The sequence below is a fragment of the Mercenaria mercenaria genome, chromosome 12, assembly GCF_021730395.1.
Source record: "Mercenaria mercenaria strain notata chromosome 12, MADL_Memer_1, whole genome shotgun sequence".
NCBI classification, from domain to species: Eukaryota; Metazoa; Mollusca; class Bivalvia; order Venerida; family Veneridae; genus Mercenaria; species Mercenaria mercenaria.
Genome location: NC_069372.1, coordinates 48,320,420 through 48,344,430, shown reverse-complemented (window position 1 = coordinate 48,344,430; position 24,011 = coordinate 48,320,420). Strand labels below are relative to the sequence as shown.

Genomic DNA, 24,011 nt, shown 5'->3' with positions numbered 1-24,011 from the left:
AGGCTACGTATTCAAAGACAAAAACAACAAGTCAAGTGCAAAACTGAAGCGCATATCGCTTTTCTCACACTAGCAATATTTATTTAAACATAGCACCGCGCAGTAAATACGGGAACTTTTGACAGCGACATCGGCTTCGTTGTTTTTGTTGATTAGCTAAAGAAAGGTGATTCTCATTTCTTTTTAACTAACACAATCATTTTATTTATACTAAAGAACGTCTGCATTATATTAACAGAAGTTTCTGTAACGGTAGATTCCACAAGGTAAATGCTGTTCCGCACGCCTCGGTCAATATGCAAATTAGGTACATTTGTAAACACAAGGTGCGTGTCATAAAAAGTGAAATAACTTCTTTCGGCATAGGTTTTTGGTGTGACCATCAGATAGAAAATACATTTTTATATCGCTCTGTTTTAGCTCGTACATTTTAAGGCCTTGGTTATTCTTGGCAAACGAATTTTGTAAAATGTTAAGGGATTCGATGTGTAAAATTCATATAGTATGTTTATATTTTTTTCTCACGAATAATGCTTTCTTTCATATGATCATACCACACCTGTAAATAAAATAAACTGTCTTTGAATAAATTCGTTTGAAAAGATAAGGCTCAATTTTTTCTGTTTGAATGAGTGTTCATAGATCTTGAAGTAAACTATATTTTTTTAGAAACACAGGACCAAATTTTTCGGATTAAATATTGCATTTCAGCATGAAAAATGAAGTATGAAAGTGAAACCATTATATAATTGAAGCACTCCGGTATTAAGTTTTCAACAGAAAGTAATATCAGATGCAGTTTTATATTTTAGGTACCATCTCTATTATATACATGTAATAACATTTTTTTTTTATATAATTGGCTAAAACAATCCATATGAAAACAACTGTAGGTTTTTTATATATACACATTGTAACCCAAGTGTTTTGTTATAACATATTGTATATATAATGCAATATTGTTTATATATCATTGGCAGATATCAGTTCATTATAATATACTGCCGTAGAGAAAACTAGGTGCCTTCCAGTAGGGGACTTTGGAATTGCATGACAAAACTTCTTTCTCTTTTTTTCCAATTTTGCACTAACTGCTTAAAAGCAGGGCGGGCAATATAATGGTATACGAAATGAATTAAATTTTCATTACGTTTATAAAAGTCAATAATATGTTAATTTCCCTATAATAAAGCGAAAATTGTATTGTAACTCCATGTTTTTAATACTTGTATACCAATTATTTCATGATTTTCTGAAGTCCGTATATGAAGCAGACACCCATTTAGGAAAAAAAGAGTTCATTCAAATAAATAATGAAAATGCTCTCACAGTCAGTAAATCAATTTTGTTTGAGCTACCAAATCCATGATAAGGTTTTGTTTTTCGTGAAACGATTTCTTTTTGCGATAACAAGATATATATTATTGTACAGTCCAAGAGATTGGTAGGAAGAACAATTTAATTTTTGGTGATATTTTGAAACATTTTAATGGACAAAAATATCTAATATTCAAAGTAAAATACGAATATACCTGGGGAGTATTCAAGCTTATTAATGTCAATCTATCCAGGAGGATGGGTTGAGGTCTGTATATGAAATGTAGCGATTTTGTGTCAGTAGGTCATAATGATTGTGATTGTGCAACGCTTGTGCACCAACTGCGTAGTAAGTGATGACGTCTGATCATACGCATGTGAATATGCCATTGACTTTGAGATTAAAACTGCAGAAACTAGAGTCCTTCGTAGAGTGACATAAATTACCAATGCATGTTATTCTGAAAACTTGTTTTAAGCCACCGAAACATCGATGAGACAGGACCATGAACGAAATTGTAGACAGAAAATAGAAGCCTGCATAGCTTGCGAGAAGAATAGTTTCTTGAATCCAGTAAGATGTTATTGTGACAAAGATTTGAAACCCACCATAGGTAAACTTTTACAAATTTTAAATGCATAATTCAAAAAACGTTTAATAGTAGTATTTAGCAACCATGTAAACTTAAAGCATTTAAGCTTAACGGTACGAAAACTCGAACATATGTAGTTGTTTGTAGGTAAGTTGATTAGAAGTGTTTATAATCAAAATCATCTGCAATTATTTGATATTTATAATTCAATATTTTAATAATGTACGATACTTGAAAATTGTATTTTTGCACTATAAGGTTAGAGGTTTTCTTAATATTAAGGGTCTAGATGTGGTGCCTTGCTAGTAGCAGGAAATGATGAAAAGAAAACGATGGCCGAAGCCCTGAAGAAAGATATAAACGAGCTGAAGAAAGTAATTACGTCACTCGCCCCTCGTATAATGGGAATAAGGTGCTTAACTTTTATTACTTTTTATATATACAGAAAGCGGATATTTGTTTGTTTAAGTGCTAGATCGAAATATATTTCACCTAGTGAACACTACAATGCAATATTTTCACAAATGGCTCAGCCACGTGTGAAAATGTAAATTATAGTGTTCAGGCGTGAAATATATTTAGAAGTTACACTGAATTTTAAATGTATTTTAATGGTTGTAACAAAATTATATCCAGTTTGTCCGAGCAACGTCACGTGCATCGCATCATGACATCATATGCCGTGACGTCACGATATCTTTGTAGAAAAACTGTAAATAGTTCTAATAACGTTTCCTGATTTTATTATGATAGAATGTATATATTTATGATCCTGTTAGTATTTCTTTACATCTATATCTTTGCTAAAATATATTTTGCAAGGAATGTTCTATTATTAATAATTAATATTCTTTCGCATTCAAGTGTAGTTCCATACTAGAAAAGTAACAATGATATTTTCATAGTTTTGAAACAGTGAAAATATCTTTTTTTTTCACTGATGAATTTCACTATTTTACTATAGAGCATAAAATAAATAATTTCACTTAGTTATTTATTGGACCACGTGTACTATGTGTTGAAATCATTCAAATCACTGTGCAGTATTGATTTGTACAACATACTGTCTGATGGTTGAATATACGAATGTTTTTGTTAACAAAAATGAAATGATACTCATTTAATTGAGTATGGTTTCTAAAACGAATACTTCATAATGTACCATTTTAGTCAACACTACCTCTTTTAGCAATTCATTCCCACTCTTTTATCATTAATGCCTTGCTAAAAATTATTTGTATTTTACCTATAGAATATGTAATTTTTAAACGTTTTTTTTTTCATATGTTTATAACATCTGCTGATTTCATGTTGATTTCGAAAAATACTGCATAGTATATAAAGAGTTAATCACTAAATACAAATGCTTACTAAAATATCTTTAATAATAAATTCGCAGGAACATAAACGTACGCCACACCACTAGAGTGTACTGTCTTGTACTGTCTTTTTATGTAGTTACCAAGCGAATCACTTGTACTTACGATATCTATTTAACATCAAATTAAACCTAAGATTAAGACCTTTCATTCATATAATATGAATCATGTAAATTGTACGAATATCTTTCTGACTTACTATGTAATGTACGTAACTTATGGAACACTCCCGTGTCTACATTTCAAAATATCGCTTAGTTTTGACTCGTTATTGCACTTGAAATGATGCTTCTTAAACACATTATGTAACTGATCACGGATTGATGATATAATCATTGTTTCGGTAAATCTGTTACCGTTAAATAACGGTTCACAAGAAGTGGATGTTTTCATACTTTTTATGTAATATGTATCTGCTTATTATAAGAAGTACTGTAACAGTTGTTGTATTTTTTATAGATAGTTTGTGTCTTTTCACATTTATTTAAGTTGATTTACATATGTATGAAATATACAACTGCTAAAATTTATCACTTGAGATGTTTGGGCGGCACAGTATGTAAGGAAGAGGGAAATAAAGATGTCGCATGTTCTGTCCGTTCAACTCAGTCTGTAGCTTCCAATGCCCAAACATACAGAAATATATAATTACAAAGTTAACTTGTGCATAGTGTTGTTAAGTTTAATGTCGCACCGACACAATCATAGGTCATATGACAATTCAGTAAAGTTGTACTATACCCAGTTTAAGGGTTACGGCCTGTCGGGGTTTTACAAAGCACTGTACATACTTCGAAATAATAATAATAAAATATTTGTACTTATAACTTCACAGTCATCTGGAAATATTGTCCACACAAAGAGAAATGCATCAGTAGTGTTTATAGTATGTACATGTAGTGAATAAGGAAACGTCTCAATATCTTCAAAGGATGTAGCACTTACTTAAAAACCTGCGCATGTTATGTTATTTATATTCTTCTTTGCAATGCTAAGCCTTGAACTATAGATTGAAGGCAATGAAATGAAGTGTAAATAGTACTTTCTCAGATCCTTATTGATTAATCTCCTCCTTGTGCCATGAAATGCGTTATGGGGAAATGTAACTCTTGTGTGCCATAGTTGATCGGATTTCAAATTACTATTACAAGTCAACGTGTCGCGTGCAAGACTCAGATAACTTAGTAATACCTAAAGGTCAATATCACGCTAAGGGGTAAGTGAATTTAGGTCAGTTTTTAGTCTGCGCTTTGTTGTTTATTCATAGACGGATATTCAAATAACTAAAAAAAGGCATTCAACATAACTTCACGATCTGTTTTTTGCAATATTTAGATCCTTAACCCGAAGGTCAAGCTAGCACTAAAATCTACGTCCCGATATATAACGTTTATGAATAAATGTTAATTAATGTTTAACAAACACTTTCCGTAACTAAACAATGACACTGACCCACGGCTAAAAGGACAATGTAACGCTTAGAGGACAAATGTTTTACTTTTCCTTTTTTCTTATCTAGTCTTAAACATTTGTATATCAAATAGTTGGATATTCAACAGCTTTGCACAAATAATCACCGTAAGAAGGCGATATGTAACGTATGCTCAAAGTTAAGGTCACTCTAAGATATCAAATATTTTATGTCATTTTACTTGACGTTCTTTAACTTTTGTATGCATCGGTTGGTCTGTCCTTAACTTCTTTATAAATACACTGATGAATATTCAAATAGCATGGCATGGCATTCTGTAACAAGAATATAACACGGCAACATGTTCCTTGAGAGACGTAAACCACTTTCTCAAAGCTCAAGGTCACACTTACGGTTCGGTCTTAATAGTCTATTGTGAAAGTGCCATTACTGGATACATTACTGTTCAAACATAACGTGTAGCTGGTAATCGTGTCATATTTTCTGTTACATCTGTGATTGCCACTTTTAACACTTTTCCGACACCGTTGGTTTCGAAATACTTCAGAAACTCGCACAAGATACCCACTGTTTAAAACAAAGGCTATTGTATGTATTTAAAATATTTGTCCAACAATGGAACAAGAACTATGAAATTCTTTTGATTGTAAAATCTGTCCTTCCCTTAAAAGTATGGTTAGACGTATGGACAAATTAAACCCATCGAATTTTCGTACAAGTGAAAATATTTTATACAGCGCTAAGAAGGGGTCCTTTACTTTATTTACTTTTATGAGAAAAGTGTTTTAGATATTTTAAATTTATAAAGAGCATGACAATATTCAATATATTCAATATATTTTCTTTCTTACGAATAAGTTTTAAGATGAAATGTTGTTTATGCGTATACTTTATGTCTGTGTATTAACTTGAAGTATAGTAAAATGTGGATAATTTGTTGATATAACTTCTATTTGACAAGGATTAAATAGTTTATTACTAACCACAAAGATCATTGCAAACGGATTAACGATTTTCATTCATTTAGATTTTGTTTCATACTCAGCTATTGTTACATTTTTTTTACAGTTTTCTAACTGGAGAAAATCGTCTCTTTTCAAGCGTTATTTAAATAATTACATTGTATAGATATTATAATATATAGAATAAAAGAAGAGTATTATCGTATATCTACGTGAGCTCTTGCGGAGTTTAAGTTTCTTAACGGTAAAGACTTATTTTGTCTTACTCGCTAAATTGCGCAGCTGTACGTGTTTAGAAATTAGTGGAATCTGATTTTGTATAAAGGCAATAGCCGATTTTCACCGGCTTGAGAATTGAAATTCCAATTTTCTAAAGTCAGATTTTCACGTTGCATTACATATTGATCTAGCTCGAAAATCGAGACTCAAAGTTTCAGTGTAAAATTCGAAACAGCGTTGACTTAAAGCCAGGTCGACAATCGAAGACTAAAATGAAAATTGAATTGAGTTTGAACTAAATTTCGAATCTGTTAGAAGAACTAAATTCAAAATTTCATAAAACCTGTATGTAGAGTGGGCCAGTTGGAGGATCAAAATTCACGTTTTCAATAGGAATTGAACTGAAAAGACTCGGATATCGAAATTCTATTTAAAAGAAAAAACACCAAATTTCGAGCCGGAATTAAAATAAGATTATCAAAATTCAAAATTCTGCATTGTTGAATTTCCAGCTAGCATGAATTTTGAGTCATTGTCAGCTCTGTGAACGGTTATTTGAAAATTTAAATTTTGATGTCACTTAAATGGAAACGCGAAATTCAGCTTCTTAAAAATTTGAAATTTGATATTCGACATAGCACTAAATGGATCACTGGATCAATTTTCATCAAAATTTAGCTCCATCGAAATCTGAATTTCATTTTCCATGTTTGCTCAAAATTCAAATGAAGATTGAAATTCAACTTTTCACACTTTGAATTTCGAGCTTGCTTGAAATTCAATGTGTGCTCGAACTTCTTGAAACTTGAATTTCGATATTCGTTCTGGATCAAGAACTGTTACTTGATCGACATCCAGCGTTTCCGAAATCTGAAATTTGATAATTGAGCAGGTACAATTAAATGCTAGATCAAAATTTATCTCTTTCAAAATTTGCTTTACGAGCTAGGTCGACATTCGATGCAAGAAGTTGGTTCTGAAAATTAGAATTTCGACTTTCAAGCTGGCTCTAAATTCTATACAAGCTTAATATTCAACTTTGTGAAAGTTAGAAATTTGATATTTGAGCGTGCTCGAAATGCAGAAGTAGATCTTCACAATTTCGAGCAGGCTCGATATTTAATTCAATATAATATTGCAATCCAGCTATTTCAAAACAAGAAACTTGACATTCAATGCCGGCTTAATATTGCCAGTTTGATTGGTTGCAAACTTAGCTTCGAACGAATCTTCAGAAATATATTGTGTTTCAGTGTAGCAAATGTAGCAACAGTAAATATTCAATCATTGTTTTTTACAGCGAAGATCTGGTTCGCGTCGTAGTACCAAACAAACCAGGCACACTGGAAGCAAGAGAAAAACTATGGCCTGAAGTGAAAAAACATATTGAAGTCTTCAGTAAAGAATCAGAAATCGATACATTGCTTATCTATTATTCTTGTCATGGTGAAAACCTCATGGACGAGAGCCAGAGCAATGTCTTCAAACTTGGATCAGCTTCAGACAACATTAGATTGGACGAGTTTGAGGAAGAGTTGGACTGTTTGGGTAATATTGATAAACTGATTATAGTTCTAGATCGGTGCTATCCTCCAAAGATAAAGACAAAGAAAAGAAAACAAATCATTCAGATAAATGCATGCCATGAGGAACAAGAGGCGAAGATGACCGACGAAGGCAGCATTTTCACAAAGTATTTTATCCAAGGGTTAAAAGCTAAGTCAGACAAAAAAAAATGCCTTAGCGGTTGTGAGCACTGCGTTACCTATTGGTCAAACATATCTGATTTCATCTCTGCCACTCCTCTGTTTGATTATGTCCGCGATCACATGAGCGAATATGACGACTCGCAACCGGTCGGGGTTACGCCGCTAGAATGGAGAAACATTGCCTTCTACACACACGAAAAAGTCGAAATAGATTTCACTTGGCAACGAGATGATCAATCTGACAAAGTACAAAGAGAAATACCACTTGAGTATCTTCAAACATTGAATCAGCTTGAAGAAAAACTTTGCAAGGTGTTCAGAAGTAAGTACATATCACATAGTACACTAATTCAATAGTACATATCCGGTTTCAGACAAAGACAAATGTTGAAGATGTTCAAAATATACAATTTGTATTTCCTTTCAGTTCTCTTTTAATCAGAAACCAATTGCGTCTTTTCATAATCTTAGGTACTCTTCACAAGTAAGACAGATTGGAAAACGTATAAAAGTGTTTTTCTTTAAAAGACCGGGATGCTTTACGCTAGCATAAGCTCGTGGTCTCCATTGTTTATATCAAAATAGAAAACATGGAAACCCACAGGTCACCTAACATGTCAAAAATGAAAATGTTTTATACTTGCATACATGCCACCCTCTACACCCGGGTTGATTGAACAGAACTCAACATTTGCATAAAATTTAGAGACATCAACAGATGAGTTCATACGGCGGTATACAATGAGCTTTTAATCATCCTCTACAGTCCAATACCACTCGGTTTGATTAAGCCTGTTCATGTACGGTAGTTGAAATGCATGCTACCGCCCATGCCCTTCTCTAGCCCCGGGTGAGCAGAACTTAACATTTGCACATGTTACAAGTACCAGAATACAAATCTATATGCTACTTTAGTCAGAGTTGCTTAGGGTTACGTAAGGATAAATTCTAAAAAGTATTTTCTTCAAATATGCCGATCACAAAACATTAAACTAGCTATTGGTAGCATGCATTTCCACTCAATCAAACCCAGCCTGCAACTCTTTCATTTTTGTCGTGTTGGGCGACCTGTCAAGTTTCCACTTTTTATTCTATAAAATTAAAACCTTGAATAATAGATGGACGATGTCGTTGGTCATGCGGGCTGATGAATTCGTATAGTCAAACCTCATCATCATGTCTTTTTGAGTGGTAGCGTTAATAGTCAAAACTCATCGCCATGTCTTTTGAGTGATAACTGAAATTTGGGTTGAGAATCGCCTCGGTAGCCTAGTGGTAGAGCGCCCTCTTCAGATGCAGGTGATCGTGGGTTCGATCCCCGGCCGCGTCATACCAAAGACGTAAGAAATGTTACTAGCAGCTTCCTCGCTTGGCGGTCAGCGTTAAGATGATAGTGCTAGGACTGGTCAGTCCGGTGTCAGTGACTGGGCGGGGTATCGCGTGCTTACGGCGTGATATTCTAGTGAGGCAGCATTATAAAGTTGGACATTGTGCTCAATGCTACAAGTAGATACCGTCGTTTATATGAATGAAAAAAAAATGTTGAAAAAGACGTTAAACCCGAATACACACACAAACACACACAAATTTTGGTTTGAGATATATATTGATAAATCTTGACTTATCGGTAGCTCATAGAAAAGTGTTTGGACTGCAAATTGGGTCAATGTCAGGTTTTGTTTCTAAATTTTGCGCTGTATACTTCCAAAATATTCTACAATGGCTCTGTGCTCTAAGGCTTTAACCTAAGAAATAACTGACCAGTCGCCGCCTTCCAATCAAACGTATTTATGATCCAATCAGATATCGATTTTAACACACACGTGTGTACCGCTTATCGCCGCCATTTTCCTTCGACAAGCTGATTGTCGAGATTAGCAGATTAATAAGCATCCCGAGGACTCAGCGCGAAACTACTGCAACTGTATATAGATAAACAACAAAAGACAATAACACGAAAAATTTAATTTAATCTCTTTATATTAACGCTAAACTGTTGAAGTGAAATTAGAGTTGTGCAAGTATTTACTTTCTCTCAGCCATAAGAAGTACATTGTTTTCTTCTGTTTTTTTCCTTAATTATTAAGAACTCGAGACCTTAAAACTTTCATCAAACTAAAAGGTTAATAAAAATGTAGCGCCATATTTAATAAGCAAACTTTGTAACTCTTAAGTAACCGCTACGTGGCAAAGGCAGAAAGATATTAGTGCAGAGAGATGCCAAAATACATGTTATAAACATAGCTGAAAATTCAAATAAACAAAGGTATACATATACTGATTCTTTCAAGAAAAAAATATTGTTCAAATAGTATGGTTATGTGGTCAAATCAGTGAATGGGCCGGCAGCAGTTTTTTTCTCATCCGAAATGTACTAATGATATCCGTTCTACCTATACAGGAAAAAAACGGAACTTTTAGCGCCCGTGTCATTTTAAAACTTACGTTGATGTAATAAATACCAAATAGATTTTCAAATATGGATGTTGAAGAATTCAAAAAGAATTGACTTGATAATTAAATCGCACAGAATCTCAAAACAGGACCCATGTGAATCCTGCTGAAATACCAATGACTGGTGGGATGTCCATACCCAAGCCCTAAAAATAAAACTGACCAAGTTCATTAAAAAATTGGTATGCCAGATGTAAGTTGGAAGTTGTAAATTGCAATTTGATAGCTATCAAATAGAAACGGTTTTAATACCGAATGAATTGACATGAGTAAATTTAAAATGAAGAAATTAATGATATGAAGAATTAAGAAGAATGTACAAAATGTAAATGAAGTGACAAAAATGTATATCAACCCGAACGTAAATTTGTTCAATATGTATATATTGAGTTAAATATGTAACGCTTTCAAAGTATTTTCTACGAGCGGGTTATATTTGAAAATGTCCTTTTTTTAACAACTATATACTTCAGTATAGTAGAAATACAGTATGGAATTTTAGAAACATACAAACATATGGTACAGAATTTGAGAAACATACGAGAGTGAAGAAAACTACAAGTCTTATCTCAACGCGGAACCTTAGCGAAACATTTTGATATTCAAACCACCTGCTTATGTCAGTTACCCACAGCCTCTTTAACCTCAATCCTAAAACATTTCATAATGTTGATAAACGACTCATTAGCAAACTCATTAGTCACAATGATGTTAGCATCTTAAGGGAAATTATTCCGTCATTTTGGAGCTTGTTTGTGGAAAGTTTAGCATTTCCAGACCACGTGATCCAAGAGGCGGAGCGAATTGGACATTTGGCGACTGGTCAGTTTGAATATACACATTTTAAGGATAGCTGTTCAAAGCCGCAGCTTTCTTTTCTTTTCTTTTTCGTGTAACAGGAAAGTAAAATCATTTGAACAATTCAAGGTCATAGTTTATATATTTTTCCAACCTATTTCAAAATTCAACCTTGACTGAGTGGTGTTTGGGCGTTAATCTATGGAACCTTATTAATGTACAAATTTGTAATGGTTCAGTTTACCTGTGCTGTCTGTTATGCTGTTCTGCGAAACACCTTCAGAAATGATCAAGGTCATCGTTTCTGTTTGAAATGGTTTGAGATTTGAATTACCTGTTTTTCTTGTAATGTTTTCCTTTCTTGTTTATATGTAGCACTTGGTAGTTATATCTGTAATTATTCAACGTGGACCCCTAGAAATAAACTTGGGAAACGCCACATGTGTCTTTTTATGCTTACATGGGATACATTTAGAATTCTTTATAAGATGAAGGTCAAGACAAGAGATATATGCATGTCGTCACCTCGGCGCGAAACTATTTCTTCATGTACAGATAATGTAGTCTTGCTCTGAGGGGATTATATAGCATTATAATATTTGTTAATAAAATCTGGAAAGTAGATCCCTCGGAAGCACCGAAAACAAGGCAAACAGTGAAAATTGCAGACTCGGTTTGAATGAGTCTGTTCATGAGCAGTAATGGAAAATGCTACACTGCCCACGCCCCCTAGCACCGGCTTAAGCAGTATTCAATCTTCTAATCTAAATGAGTTGAAATCAATGATCCCGAAGGACCAGAAAATATAACAACACTGAGATGAAGTCGGGGCGACTTTTTACGGCCGCCACACAGCACTTAACACCCGCTGTTGTGAAGTAAATAAAATCTGGAAAGTAGATACTTGTTTTATATTAATGTCCCTTTGGTCAAATTGAGGGACATCCATTCCCATCCCGTTTAATGTCTTGTAAACTGCTTCGATATATTTTTGCTACAATGAGACAATGTGAAGAATGCAACTGCCAGCCAAGCAAAAACATATTCAGAGGTGAAAACAAGAAATATCTTTAAAAAAGATGGTCGGCGAATTGTATTAAGACAAGACGTTTATGAGGTTTTCATATCATTTGTGTTATTCTATCATCTATCTAACAGGTTGAAAATATCAAAACTAAACACAACACTTAAACAATTTAAATGGTTCTCTTTTAATTTTTCATGTAACGGTGCAATATTGATTCGTTTTTTTACTATGTCGAAAGATTACAGCAGTGGTCTTGAAGTCACTTCTCTACCTAGACGACATTAATTGATCGGCTAATCACACCCTCATCCATGCGATACGCAGACCGTCTTCAGCTCTCCCTGTAAATTGATACATATTGGTATTTGAACAGGTTTCTATTATATTTATTAAACTTATTTATCATTTTAGATATATCAATATTCTTGCTAAATATACTGAGCAAAGCGTAGCTTTAAAACTATAAACAGCGTCATTAAATACTCCTTGTCTGACATTTCACTTAGCGTTGCACAATCAGGACAGTGAAAAACAAGAACAATCTTTAAAAAAGATTGACGGCTAATTGTAGTAAGACAAGAAGTATATGAGGTTTACAAAGCGTGTCATTCTATCATCTATCTAACATTTTGCAAATAGCAAAACCAAACACCACACTTAACAACAATTTAAATGGTTCTCTTTGAAATGTTCACATAGGTTTCCTAGATGTGCAATTTTGTTCCGTTTATTCTACGACAAATAATTACAGCAGCGGTCTGGAAGGCACTTTTCTAAATAGAAGACTCTAATCACACTCTTATTCATGTGATACGCAGACCGTATTCAGCTCTTTCTGTAAATTGATATATGTTGGTATTTGAACAGGTTTTTATCATATTTATATAACTTACTTATCATTTTTTAGATATATCAATATTCTTGCTAAATATACTGAGCGAAACTAAGCTTTAAAATTGTGAACAGCGTCATTTAGCATAAATGCTTTGTCTACATTTCACCCAGCGTAGCACAATCAGCAGAGTGAAACAAATAGACACTCTCGTCCAATCAGGCAGAGTGTTGCATAAATCGTTCATTTTGATAAATTATCCATAATACGTTATCGAGTAGTCTGACTTGCAAACTGAAATCACGTGGCATGGTCACGAATTCGTTCTTAATACGGCATTCGCCGAAAAAAATCAGATAAGTATTGGATTCAAAGTCATAAGAATTGATCGAGGTATCTAATTGTACTTAAAAGGCCTTAACTTAAAGGCGTACACTAGAGTCTCTGTATATGAGATGGGCGAAATTTTTCCCAGTAATAGAATTACATCAAACTTTGGATATCGAAGGCCAACCATCTAAGAAACAAATATATGCAATAAAAGTCATAGGTCACCAGTATTGAAAAAGAGTTATCTGCCCATGGAAATGGCATTATTGAGAAATAGATCTCGTTATTACGCCATTTTGCATATCATATATATAACATATTTTATTTTTGCTTTTAGGGGACACGAGTACGACCAAAGTCAAAATACAAAAGGATACATTTAGAAATAAGGAGAGGTTTCAAGACTGTGACACGCTAGAAAAGGTTATGTCAGCGTGGGTCAACAGGCAGCCACTAACAGTGAAGTTTGAAAATTCGTGACATAAAACTGTATATATTTACGTCAGTCGGAGCCTGCAGTTTAGCGGCTGATAGTATTGATATATTTGTGTTGATTCAAGTTATATAAAACCTCTTTTAACCCGTCTCTGTTCTGATTTATGATATCAACAACAGATTTCAACAACAAAGGATGCCATTCAGATAGTGGACATGTAATGGATTTGTTTGAAGCTTGACGATTTATCACTAACACGTATTTATATTTACTGACGACTTATTACATATGTTGTATGAGCTTTCCGCTTAATGTGAGAAATATAAGAACATTTACAAACCTATTCAGAGATTTACATCGACAATTATGTTTTCGGTAAAATTTCATTTCAAGTGCGTGTTTGCAAAATTGTTTAGATCGTTGTAATATACTAATGTCAATGGAAATGTAAAAATGGTAAAAATATAGTTTTTTTTTCACATTTTTATTCACATTAAAGGGTAATTTTCAAAAAGTAGAAAATATTGCTTAAATGAGTTTGACCATCTATAATGGTAAATAAGTAGAATCCGTTTAACACAAAATATCTTCAAGTTAATAAATGTATATAAAAATGTGCGTTTTATGGAGTTAAGTATTACATATTGACAATTTAGTTTTAGGAAGCAGACGTGCTTACGTTTTATTATACATGTATATACTTTTTTCCTCGGTACAATGTCCGATGTGTTAAGTATTACATATTGACAATTTAGTTTTAGGAAGCAGACGTGCTTACGTTTTATTATACATGTATATACCTTTTTCCTCGGTGTTTTTGATGTATTATTCAAAAAGGCCCAAAATGCCTTTGTTTTCAAAGTGTCGGCCATATGTTTTGTTATGAACATAAAACGTATTAATTTCTTGTTTAACACTATATCCTCCTATATTCATCAAAGGTTTGAATATAGCTAACCAAGAAGAAATTTTTACTGATACCATTGTTTTTGATTACCACACATTATAGTTCTGACTATAAAAGTTCATGTGCAGTTTTAACCGTAATGCTTTTCTAGCCGTGTAATTATGCATACTATTTATATGGACAGCTGTGTCATCTGTTTTAACATCAAGTTCAAAGCCTTATGGAACTTTAACAAAAAGGAATTATAAACGTTTATTATTATTATATATATATATATATATATATATATATATATATATATATATATATATATATATATATATATATATAAACTTGACAATGAAAAGACTCGGCACAAGATGGAAGTCTATAAATTAAATAAATAAAATGACCTCACATACTTATATTTGGTTAAATAATGGGTCCCTATAAATTTTATATAAAATTTTGACCCACCAATCAGTTATAATCAAAGTGACCCACTTACCGGTTCCTAACACATTAGGCTAGTTTCATAGGGGTAATCCGCCCTAGACCATTAGTGAATTGGTAAAAAACAGTTGGGTGCCAAAAGACCCACTTTTCCACTTCGCGGCCCGACAATCGACTTCGGACACAACTGTTGACTTTCATATTTAAATTAGACCCTATAATTAACGAAGTTTAAAACTATATATATATATATATATATATATATATATATATATATACTTGACAATGAAAAGACTCGGCACAAGATGGAAGATTATAAATCAAATCAATAAAATGACTTCACATGCCTTTCCAACAGTATTTAATTATAAAAATACAAACTAGTTTCGCCTATCTGACGTATTGATAATTTTGAAACCGATGTGTTCAATATCACTTCGTCGAACAAGATATAATTTTGATTAAATCATTATTCAGTTTTCAAAGGTTTAAAACTATTAGGATATCTGCCAGTTACGCTCAGTTTTAACATAATGTCAATATGTATGCATAGGTATTTACAACCTGACTAAAGTACTTGTTCTTCTAAACGAAGATCTGAGGATGACTCATTCACATTCATCTTTCTGTATATTTGGATTTCCGATATTGCTATCTTTATTTTCGCAAATCTATTTTTTATTTAAACTAGTCAGACGACTCATTTCAACAAGTATTTGGCTGAATCATCAAAATAGCGTCGAATGTCACAAGATGAGAAAAATGTGCAGTCAGTCCGGGGCTCGAACCAGGGACTTCTTACAGGGCGAATGCTCTACCGACTGAGCTAACTGGCTGCGTGACATATTGTCTCCCCTTACGTGACCAAATCCGTACCGTGACCTATGATACCACTCAAAACACGAGGGAGCAGTCATGATGTGGTCGTCATAAGAATTGTAAACAGGAAAAACCCAGGCTAGACTTTTTTAAACTTCTACTTTCACTTTCAAAATGTTGAAAGCAAGGCTCTGATTGGTTAGCGGAAGGGTCATCTGAACGCGTCTATCAATAGCACGTCTTCAGATCCAATGCGTTAATTGGAGATGTACTTTAGTCAGATTGAGGTATTTAATATAACCTGAAAAGTAGACTTAAAGACAAAAGACTTAAACATATGTTGTCATAAAGATCAGCCATGTAAATCCTAAGCTGTATGTATCTTTTAAAAGCATGACTCTTTAATACAATGAGCTGTTTTCTAATTAAGCATTGTTTTTTTTTTTATTTTGACATCGTCTGTGCAATTCTCGTGCATGAAAAAGCACATTGTTCGTTTTGTCTAATTTTAAATGATTTTATGTCCGATCCCAATTTTTTTAGGGGGAGCGGGGTATGCGGGATCTTCAGATTTGCCTTTGTTCGTCCGTTCTACAAAGTTTACGTCTCGCATGTTTCAAAAAGAGTTTGCCTTAACGTCAGAATATGAAGATATGCACCTTGTGTTCTTTATGGGATTTCACTCAGCAGAACTACAGTTATGAGTCCGGACTTAGAAGGACCTACAAGGTTTTTTTGCACGTATCTCAAAAAGTGTTTTATCTAGAGTCATGAAACATATCCTCCTGATGTTGTATTTGGGATTAAAACCCTTCCCAAAAACAAACACTCTCCATACCTTCTCCCCCGTCGGCACCCACGACCAAAGTATTTTTACTTTCAGTTTCACGGTAATATCATCGTCTAGACAAATAAGATCTTATTACATAAATGAATCTGTAAGAAGATCCTTGGGAAGCATAGAACGCAACCAAAAACAAAAATAATAATATCAGACTCGGTTTTATTGAGTCTGTTCATTAGAGGTAATGAAATGCGCAACATCCATCATATCCCTTATCACCGGCTTAAAATGAATTCTATTAATTTAAAAGTTAAAGTGAATGGACTCCATGATCACAGAGGAACAGAAAATATAACAACACTGAATCCAAGTATGGTGAGATAACATGACTCCTTACATAAACTGTGCTATATGACCGGTTTATATTAACTTCATGTTTACTGGGCTAATATGTAAAAAACAATCTGTGAAAATTATTGTCAGGTGTCATGTCATTAAACATTTATTGAATGACTTGTCGTTCAATAGTCACAATAAAGGTCCTTAGGACCTCTGGTAAATGTTATGACTATTGACTGGCAGGCCGTTCAGTAAGTGTTTAACATATACTACCTTTACATTTGTATTATCAATAAGTAAGAAATGACCATACAGTGACAGTAAGTAGGGGTTAGTGTGTGCCTATGTACTAACATCTATTTTATATACCCTCACCAAACTGTTGTTCAGAAAAGATTGTACAGATCATAACGCAAGTTTTCACACCAGATCCCATATATTTATTATTTTGGCATCTTTTATTTCCTGTTTGTACTTGGAAAAAATGTCCCAGAAATGCAGTTTCCTTCAATTATTGGATTAAAAACTTCACAATTCTGTGCCAGTTTTATTTTGGCATAATCAGATATATTTATATTCCCCTTTTAGACTTGAAAGGTGAATATGGACAAAATGACTGTTTTCCTAAAAAGCTCTGTAACCAATTAAGGTATTTCATTGTAACTTTACATAAACTTGTGGGCTTATAACCAAGTTAACAAAACAAGTCCATAACTCTTACTTCCCTTTTATAATCATTGTCTCTCTATTTGTTCTTAACTTTTCTGATTTCAATATTATAAGAGAATGCCATTAAATCCACTGATGGGAATTCAATGTTACTTGGTATGACACATGTCTATCAGAGGAACTAAAAGGGGCATTCTGTCCTGAATAGTGACAAGACTGACTCTCTTTTGTTACTTTATTTTAAATCTTTAACATTTAAAGCAATAACTTTGAATCCACTAAAGGAAATTTTAAAAGTTACTTTACTCAGTGAAAAAAATGAACATATTAACAAGTCCCGTAAATCTGACTGATTTTCATACATTATTGCTCCCTTTCTAACTGTTCCAAATTTTTCACTTTTAATGATATTTAGGAGAATAATAACATTAAAGGCAATGAAGGATTTTAATGCAACTAGGCTTTTAGTGAGTGTATGAATCAAATTCAGTTATTACTTCTTTCGATAAGGCTGATTGCATCGTATAATATTATTTAAACAATGTGAAGAATGCTGTAAATGTAGTCTGTTTTAAACAATGATTAATATTCTTTTAATTGTTTGTATTTTTATCGTTTTTCATTTGTGTGCACAGAAATGTATCTAATACATTTAATTCCATATATATACGGATTTATACAAGGAAATGGTGTTTGTTGTTTGTTTTTGGTTTATTGCTGTCTTTTAACAGTATATTATATTTTTTCACTGCGGGGCGTTAAAATAACCTGTTCTCCGCAAATAACTGTCAATATCTCCACATCTATTAGAGGTGGAATACGAATGATCACAAAATATTTGATCATATCAACACGGATAACATACGCCTCGGAAGGCGAGCTTTCTAACAACCCCGCGATCTCTAGATCTGTGGTCTCCCTATTGGTATATGATAATGGTCCATAGAAGATTTTAGATACTGAAGACACATTTTCTGAATAGAATTCATTGTTTGAAAAGAGATTATAAAAATCGATTGTTTTTATACGCCCGTCTCTGAAAGAGCGGAAGTCTCTGAAGTTGAGCATCAGTGGCGGGCGGGCGGGTGGTCGGCGTCCAAAAGCATGTCCGCTGTCTAAGTCAAACAGCTTTTATTCGATCCTCACCAAACTTGTTAACAATGTTCGTTGCCATAATATCTCGGCCAAGTTATATAAACACCCAAATCGCCCTAGGCACACTTTTATTATGGCTCTTGGATTACTTTAAATAATGCTAATCTAGACTTGTCCACTGTCTAAGTCAAACAGTTTTTATCCGATTTTCACCAAACTTACTTACAATGTTTGTTGGCATAATATCTCGCCCAAGTTCGATAACCACCCATATCGCTTCAGGCACTCTAGGATTATGGCCCTTGAATTACTCGAAAATCTGCGAAATCAGCCTTGTCCATTTAAACAATTTTAATCCGACTGTCAATTTCGGATTTATTCTGTAAAAAGTTATTGCCCTTTAATTGTATAAAAAAATCCACATATTTATACATAACAAACTTACCATTTGGTAGAATTTCATTAAATTTCTTTCATTCTTTTCCATGAACATTTATTGTAAACATGTGAAGCTGTGTACCCACACCTGGCCACACCCTTACCTTGATCACACCCTCCCCCTCCCTTCCCCCCCCCCCCCCCCCTCAACCCCCGCAAAAAAAATAATAATAATTCCTTATTTTAGATTTTTTTTTCAAACAAACTTCATATACATGTTCATCACTATGAGGTTATAGAGCCCATCAAGTTTCAGTCAGATTGCCCAAGTAACACTAGAGTTATGGCCCTTAGAAATTTCTAGTGTAAACTATATAGGGTACTATAGATCTATAGATATGGCAATTTCTGCATCATAACTTTTGATATATTTGACCTTGAACTTTGAAACTTGAACAGAATTTAGAGCACTATAATGTGGTTGTGCACACACAATTTCATACGGATTTCTCTTGTAACTTCAGAGTTATTGCCCTTTAATTGTCTAAAAATCCACATATTGTACATAACAAACTTAACTTTTCGCAGAATTTCATTAAATTTATTTCATTCTTTTCTATGGACATTTATTATAAACATGTGAAGTTGCGCATCCACACCTGGTCACCCACTTGCCTTGGTCACACCCCCTTCCCCTCTCCCCCCCCCCCCCCCCCACCCCCGCAAAAAAAATTCATTCCTTATTTTAGATATTTTTCAAACGTTCCATGAATATTTACATATATATAATTATATATAGATATATGTATATATTTATTTTTTAGGGGGTGGGGTGGGGCTGCGGGGGAACGGGTGAGGAAACAAAATTTCACATGTTGATTATAAATATTGATGGAAAATTAAAAGTGAAAAAAAAAAGTGGGGGCAGAGGATGCATGATCAGTTGTGGGCATGACTGGGTGGAGGAGCGGGGTAGGGGAATGGTACAACTTGCATGTTATATTTCCATTCCTTTTCTTTTTTTAAAAAAAATGTTCAAACCTTCGATATGTTAAGTTGTCACTGCACAAACCTTGCCCTCAGCCATGTTCAAGATATCTTACTTGATTGTGTTCTCGTAAGGACATCTGTTCTTTTAAGTTCAAATGTACATGTTAAACAGCAACACCTGGTGCCAAACCTCTCAAAGACAATCTTTCATTCCAGTTAAACTTCAAGCTCACATTTCAATTAACTGCATTTAATTTTAAAAGCTAAGCTTATTACAGTAAGCATATCCCATTCAAAAAAAATTCTTTAGTCAGGATCAAAGTATCATACATTTATTATGTACTCTTTAATTAAACATTTGTTTTCTTTTAAATTGATTTTGACTAAAGAAATTATTTGCTTCTTATTAACATCCTAAACTTTTTGCCGGATATACTTTTTTGCCATTCCTCACCACAAACCCTTTCGGCGGGGGATACCAATTCATCGAATTTGCTTGTTACATTCACAGTACCACATCCTTATCCACAAAGTACTGAATATTACAGGTATCCATGAGTGTTTTATTGATCGAGGCCGCGATCATATTGTATAGGACAAGTATATGCGCGCTGGGGAAAATATTTCATGATGGACCTGTGAATTCTTTACTTGTGGGTGAAACAGGTCTCATAAGCGTAAATACGACTAGCTTCTACTGATTATAAAACATACGGTACGATTTGTTGTGAATTAACTGTTGTTGTACTTTTAGTAGTTCAACCGCCACCCTTGTTTAAGAGCAACATTTAATAAACACGTTTTTTTTCATCCTCAAGTAATAAGTAAGTAGACTCGCCCAGTTTAATCAATCTAGACGCATAATCTAACTCAATACATAGAGCGCTTACTTCACCCGATTTACATTCGGAACATTTTCACGCGTTTCGGGCTTTATCGTATGTTTAACATGGGATTTTTGAACCGTCCAAAGATGTTGGAAATGTTTGTCTCATTGTTTATTTTTTTAATAAAATTGTTACTGCTTTCATTGTCTACTACTTTTTTTCCACCCTTGCCTGAAAAAAACAGTAATGAGTTTGTACACTGTTCAGACAATTGTGCTCTGTTGAAATTTAACCAAACACAAGTTTACCTGCATAAACAGAAAGCATGATATGTCACCATGCGCGGATCCAGGGGGGGGGGACCGAGGGTCCGGACCCCCTCTGGAAAAATCTTTAAAAAAGGAAAGAAAATGTTTTTCGAAAAAGGCAACATTAGGACTGCATGTAAAGTATATGCGGCTGCTGCTACATACGACCTCGACATAATTCATATTATTTATCTAAAAGAAACTAAGATTTTTACCTTCAAGAAAGCTTGATTTTATCATTTTCCCAAATTTAACATGTTAGTCCATAAAACTGTCCCAGAATGCAAAAAAATGAAGTGCTAAATTTCAAAATTTCCAGGGTGGAGGGGGGGGGGGGGGGGGGGCGGGGTGCAGGGGATCGGACCCCTTCTGAGAAAATTGGCTGTGTCCTTGCATGGTCACTACACCTGTCCAGTACTGGACATTATGGTAAACGCTTCTTTCCTGCACAAATGACAATTTCGCAACTTCTGTCCGGTTTATATAAATTTCTGGCCGCGATAAACCATTTGACTTGTCAATTTAGGAATAGGTTTTCAGCTCACGTGTGCACAAAGTGCTCTTGCTGAGCTATTGTGATCACGCTGTGTCCGTCGTACATGCATCCGTTCGTCATAATGTTTAAACGATATCTCTTCCAAAACTGGAGAATGAATTTTGAGGAAACTTAGTCATGATGTCCCTTGGTAGTCCTCTTCCAAAGTAATTCAAATGGTTCCGCTTGCTTGCAAATAGGGGCTGCCAGACTTAAAAATAAGAAAAAAAACTTTAAACGACATCTCCTCCTAAACCGATGGTCCGATTTTGAACTGTACATATTATACCTATTCGTCAAAAAAGAAGAAGAAGAAAAGCATAGCCGCCGGCGAGCGTAGTCATTTTTCTCTTTATGTATATAGTGGAAACTTTAAAAAAATCTTCTTGTGTGAAGCTGCTAGCCCGATGTTTGAAATATTTTAAACACAAATAATCTTTGTGCGGTCCTCTACCAAAATCGTTCAAATTATACCGATACGTCAATAAACATGGCCGCCAGAGGGCGTGCTCACATTTCCCTATATGTATATAGTGGAAAAATCTTCTTGTGTGAAACTGCTGGTCCGATTAAAAAAAATATACAAATGGTTCTTGTGTGACCTTTTATTATATAATATCAAGATTGTTCAAATTGTTCTGATTTGATAAAAAAAACATGGCTGACAGGGGGCATGGTCACTCCGTATACAGTCTCAGAGCTGAGTTATCCCAATCCAATAGCTACGTCTTCCCCAAAGGTATGCTCACCAACTAGGAAGGATTTTCCACTTGACAGGAGTTATTGTTGTGAACTGCTAGTCCATTAAGACACCTTGGAAAGCAGCGGAATTGCATATCCTGATAAATTCAGCAAATGCTGAATCAGATGTTGTGATCGGGACAGAATCTTGGCTGCTTACTGGTATTGCATTAGCCGAAGTTTTTCCACCAAGTTCCCAAGCCTATCGTAAGGACAGGAAGAGTGGAAAAGGAGGAGGAGTATTCCTCCTTGTCTCCAGCTCTCTTCACAGTGAAGCACCTGAAGAACTCCAGCAGGATGGTGAATGTGAGATGGTCTGGGCTAAGATAAAAGTTCAGGGAAGTAAGGATTTGTATATTTCATCACTTTATAGGCCACCAGCATTCATGACCTAGGGTACCTTGAAACGATTCAGAGCTACGTTTTAAGAGTCCGAACGAGTGTGGAGTATATCTGTGGATTGGCGGAGATTTTAACCTACCAAGCATTAACTGGAAGAAGATGCTGTTGGTCAATACCCATTACATGGTATACAAAGTCATCAGCTGCTGAAAATTGTTAAGTACTCCTATCTGTAATAGGTAGTTCGAGAACCAACACGTACAACAGAACTTAGTTCTAATATCCTGGATCTGGTTTTTACAAATAATGAGACTTTAGTTAACCACGTTCATATTATTCCAGGTATTTCAGACCATGACACAGTTTTTTTTTTTTATTGAATCTAGTCTCAGATCATTTCCCTGGAAAGTGGTATAACAAAAGAATTACAAATACGGGCAAGCTGACTTTGATGCTATAAAAAAGGAGTTAAGACCAGACACGTATTCCAGCTCGAGGGCAAACGATTCCGGGCTATGCCAGATATACAAATAACGGTCGAAGGTGTCACCAAGTTGCTCAGGAAAATCAACCCAAACAAAGCATGTGGGCCAGACAAGATCCCTGCCAGGATTTTGAAACAAGCTATATGACAACGTGGCACCAATCCTGACTACTTTCTTCACCAAAACTTTATCAAGTGGCGTTGTACCAGTAAAACTGGAGACGAGCCAACGTGACAGCCATTTTTAAGAATGGGGAGCGCTTCAAGGCTCTGCTGCAAGTTACAAGAACACATTTTGACAAATCATGAATCATCTAGACAAGTATATAGTACTTACAGACTGTCAGCATTGTTTCTGAACAAGGCGAAGATGTGAAACACAACTGTTAACACTTAAACATGAACTAGCGGACAGCCTAGACAAGAAAAAGAAAGTTGACAAAAGCATTTGATCGAATTCAAAACAAACGCCTGCTAACTAAGCTGAATCATTATGGCATTAAAGTGCAGACCTTGCCTTGGATAGAATCATTTCTTTACAATAGACAATAAAAGGGTTATTGTTGAGAGTGCCGTATCAGAAGAAGCGCCAGTTGTAAGTGGTGTGCCTCAGGGGACAGTACTTGGTCCTCTATTGTTCCTTGTCTGCATCAACGACCAGAATGTGTTCAGTCAAGGACAAGGCTGTCTGCTGATGATCCTACAGCCTACATAGAGATTAGGTCTGGTGATGATGCATCCAAATTACAACACGATTTGAACCACCTATCAGTCTGAGAGACAAATTCGGGTATGTCCTTCCACCTGGATAAATGTAACACTCCGCATCACTAGATCCAGAAATCCTATCAAGTCAGAGTATACACTTAAAGG

At 34.5% G+C, this 24,011-nt stretch overlaps 1 protein-coding gene across 2 annotated transcripts in view; it reads left to right on the top strand.

The window, feature by feature from the left end:
* LOC123534174 (uncharacterized) overlaps nt 1–14,649 on the top strand; it is a 134,326-nt gene extending 119,677 nt beyond the window's left edge. For both annotated transcript variants that reach the window (XM_053519966.1, XM_053519965.1), the window contains 4 exons: nt 1,797–1,931; nt 2,193–2,322; nt 7,203–7,933; nt 13,390–14,649. In XM_053519966.1, the coding sequence (XP_053375941.1) occupies nt 1,797–1,931; nt 2,193–2,322; nt 7,203–7,933; nt 13,390–13,532 (1,139 nt within the window). In that variant the 3' untranslated portion in view covers nt 13,533–14,649. The remainder of the gene's footprint in view (nt 1–1,796; nt 1,932–2,192; nt 2,323–7,202; nt 7,934–13,389) is intronic.
* The last annotated feature ends 9,362 nt before the right edge of the window (nt 14,650–24,011 follow it).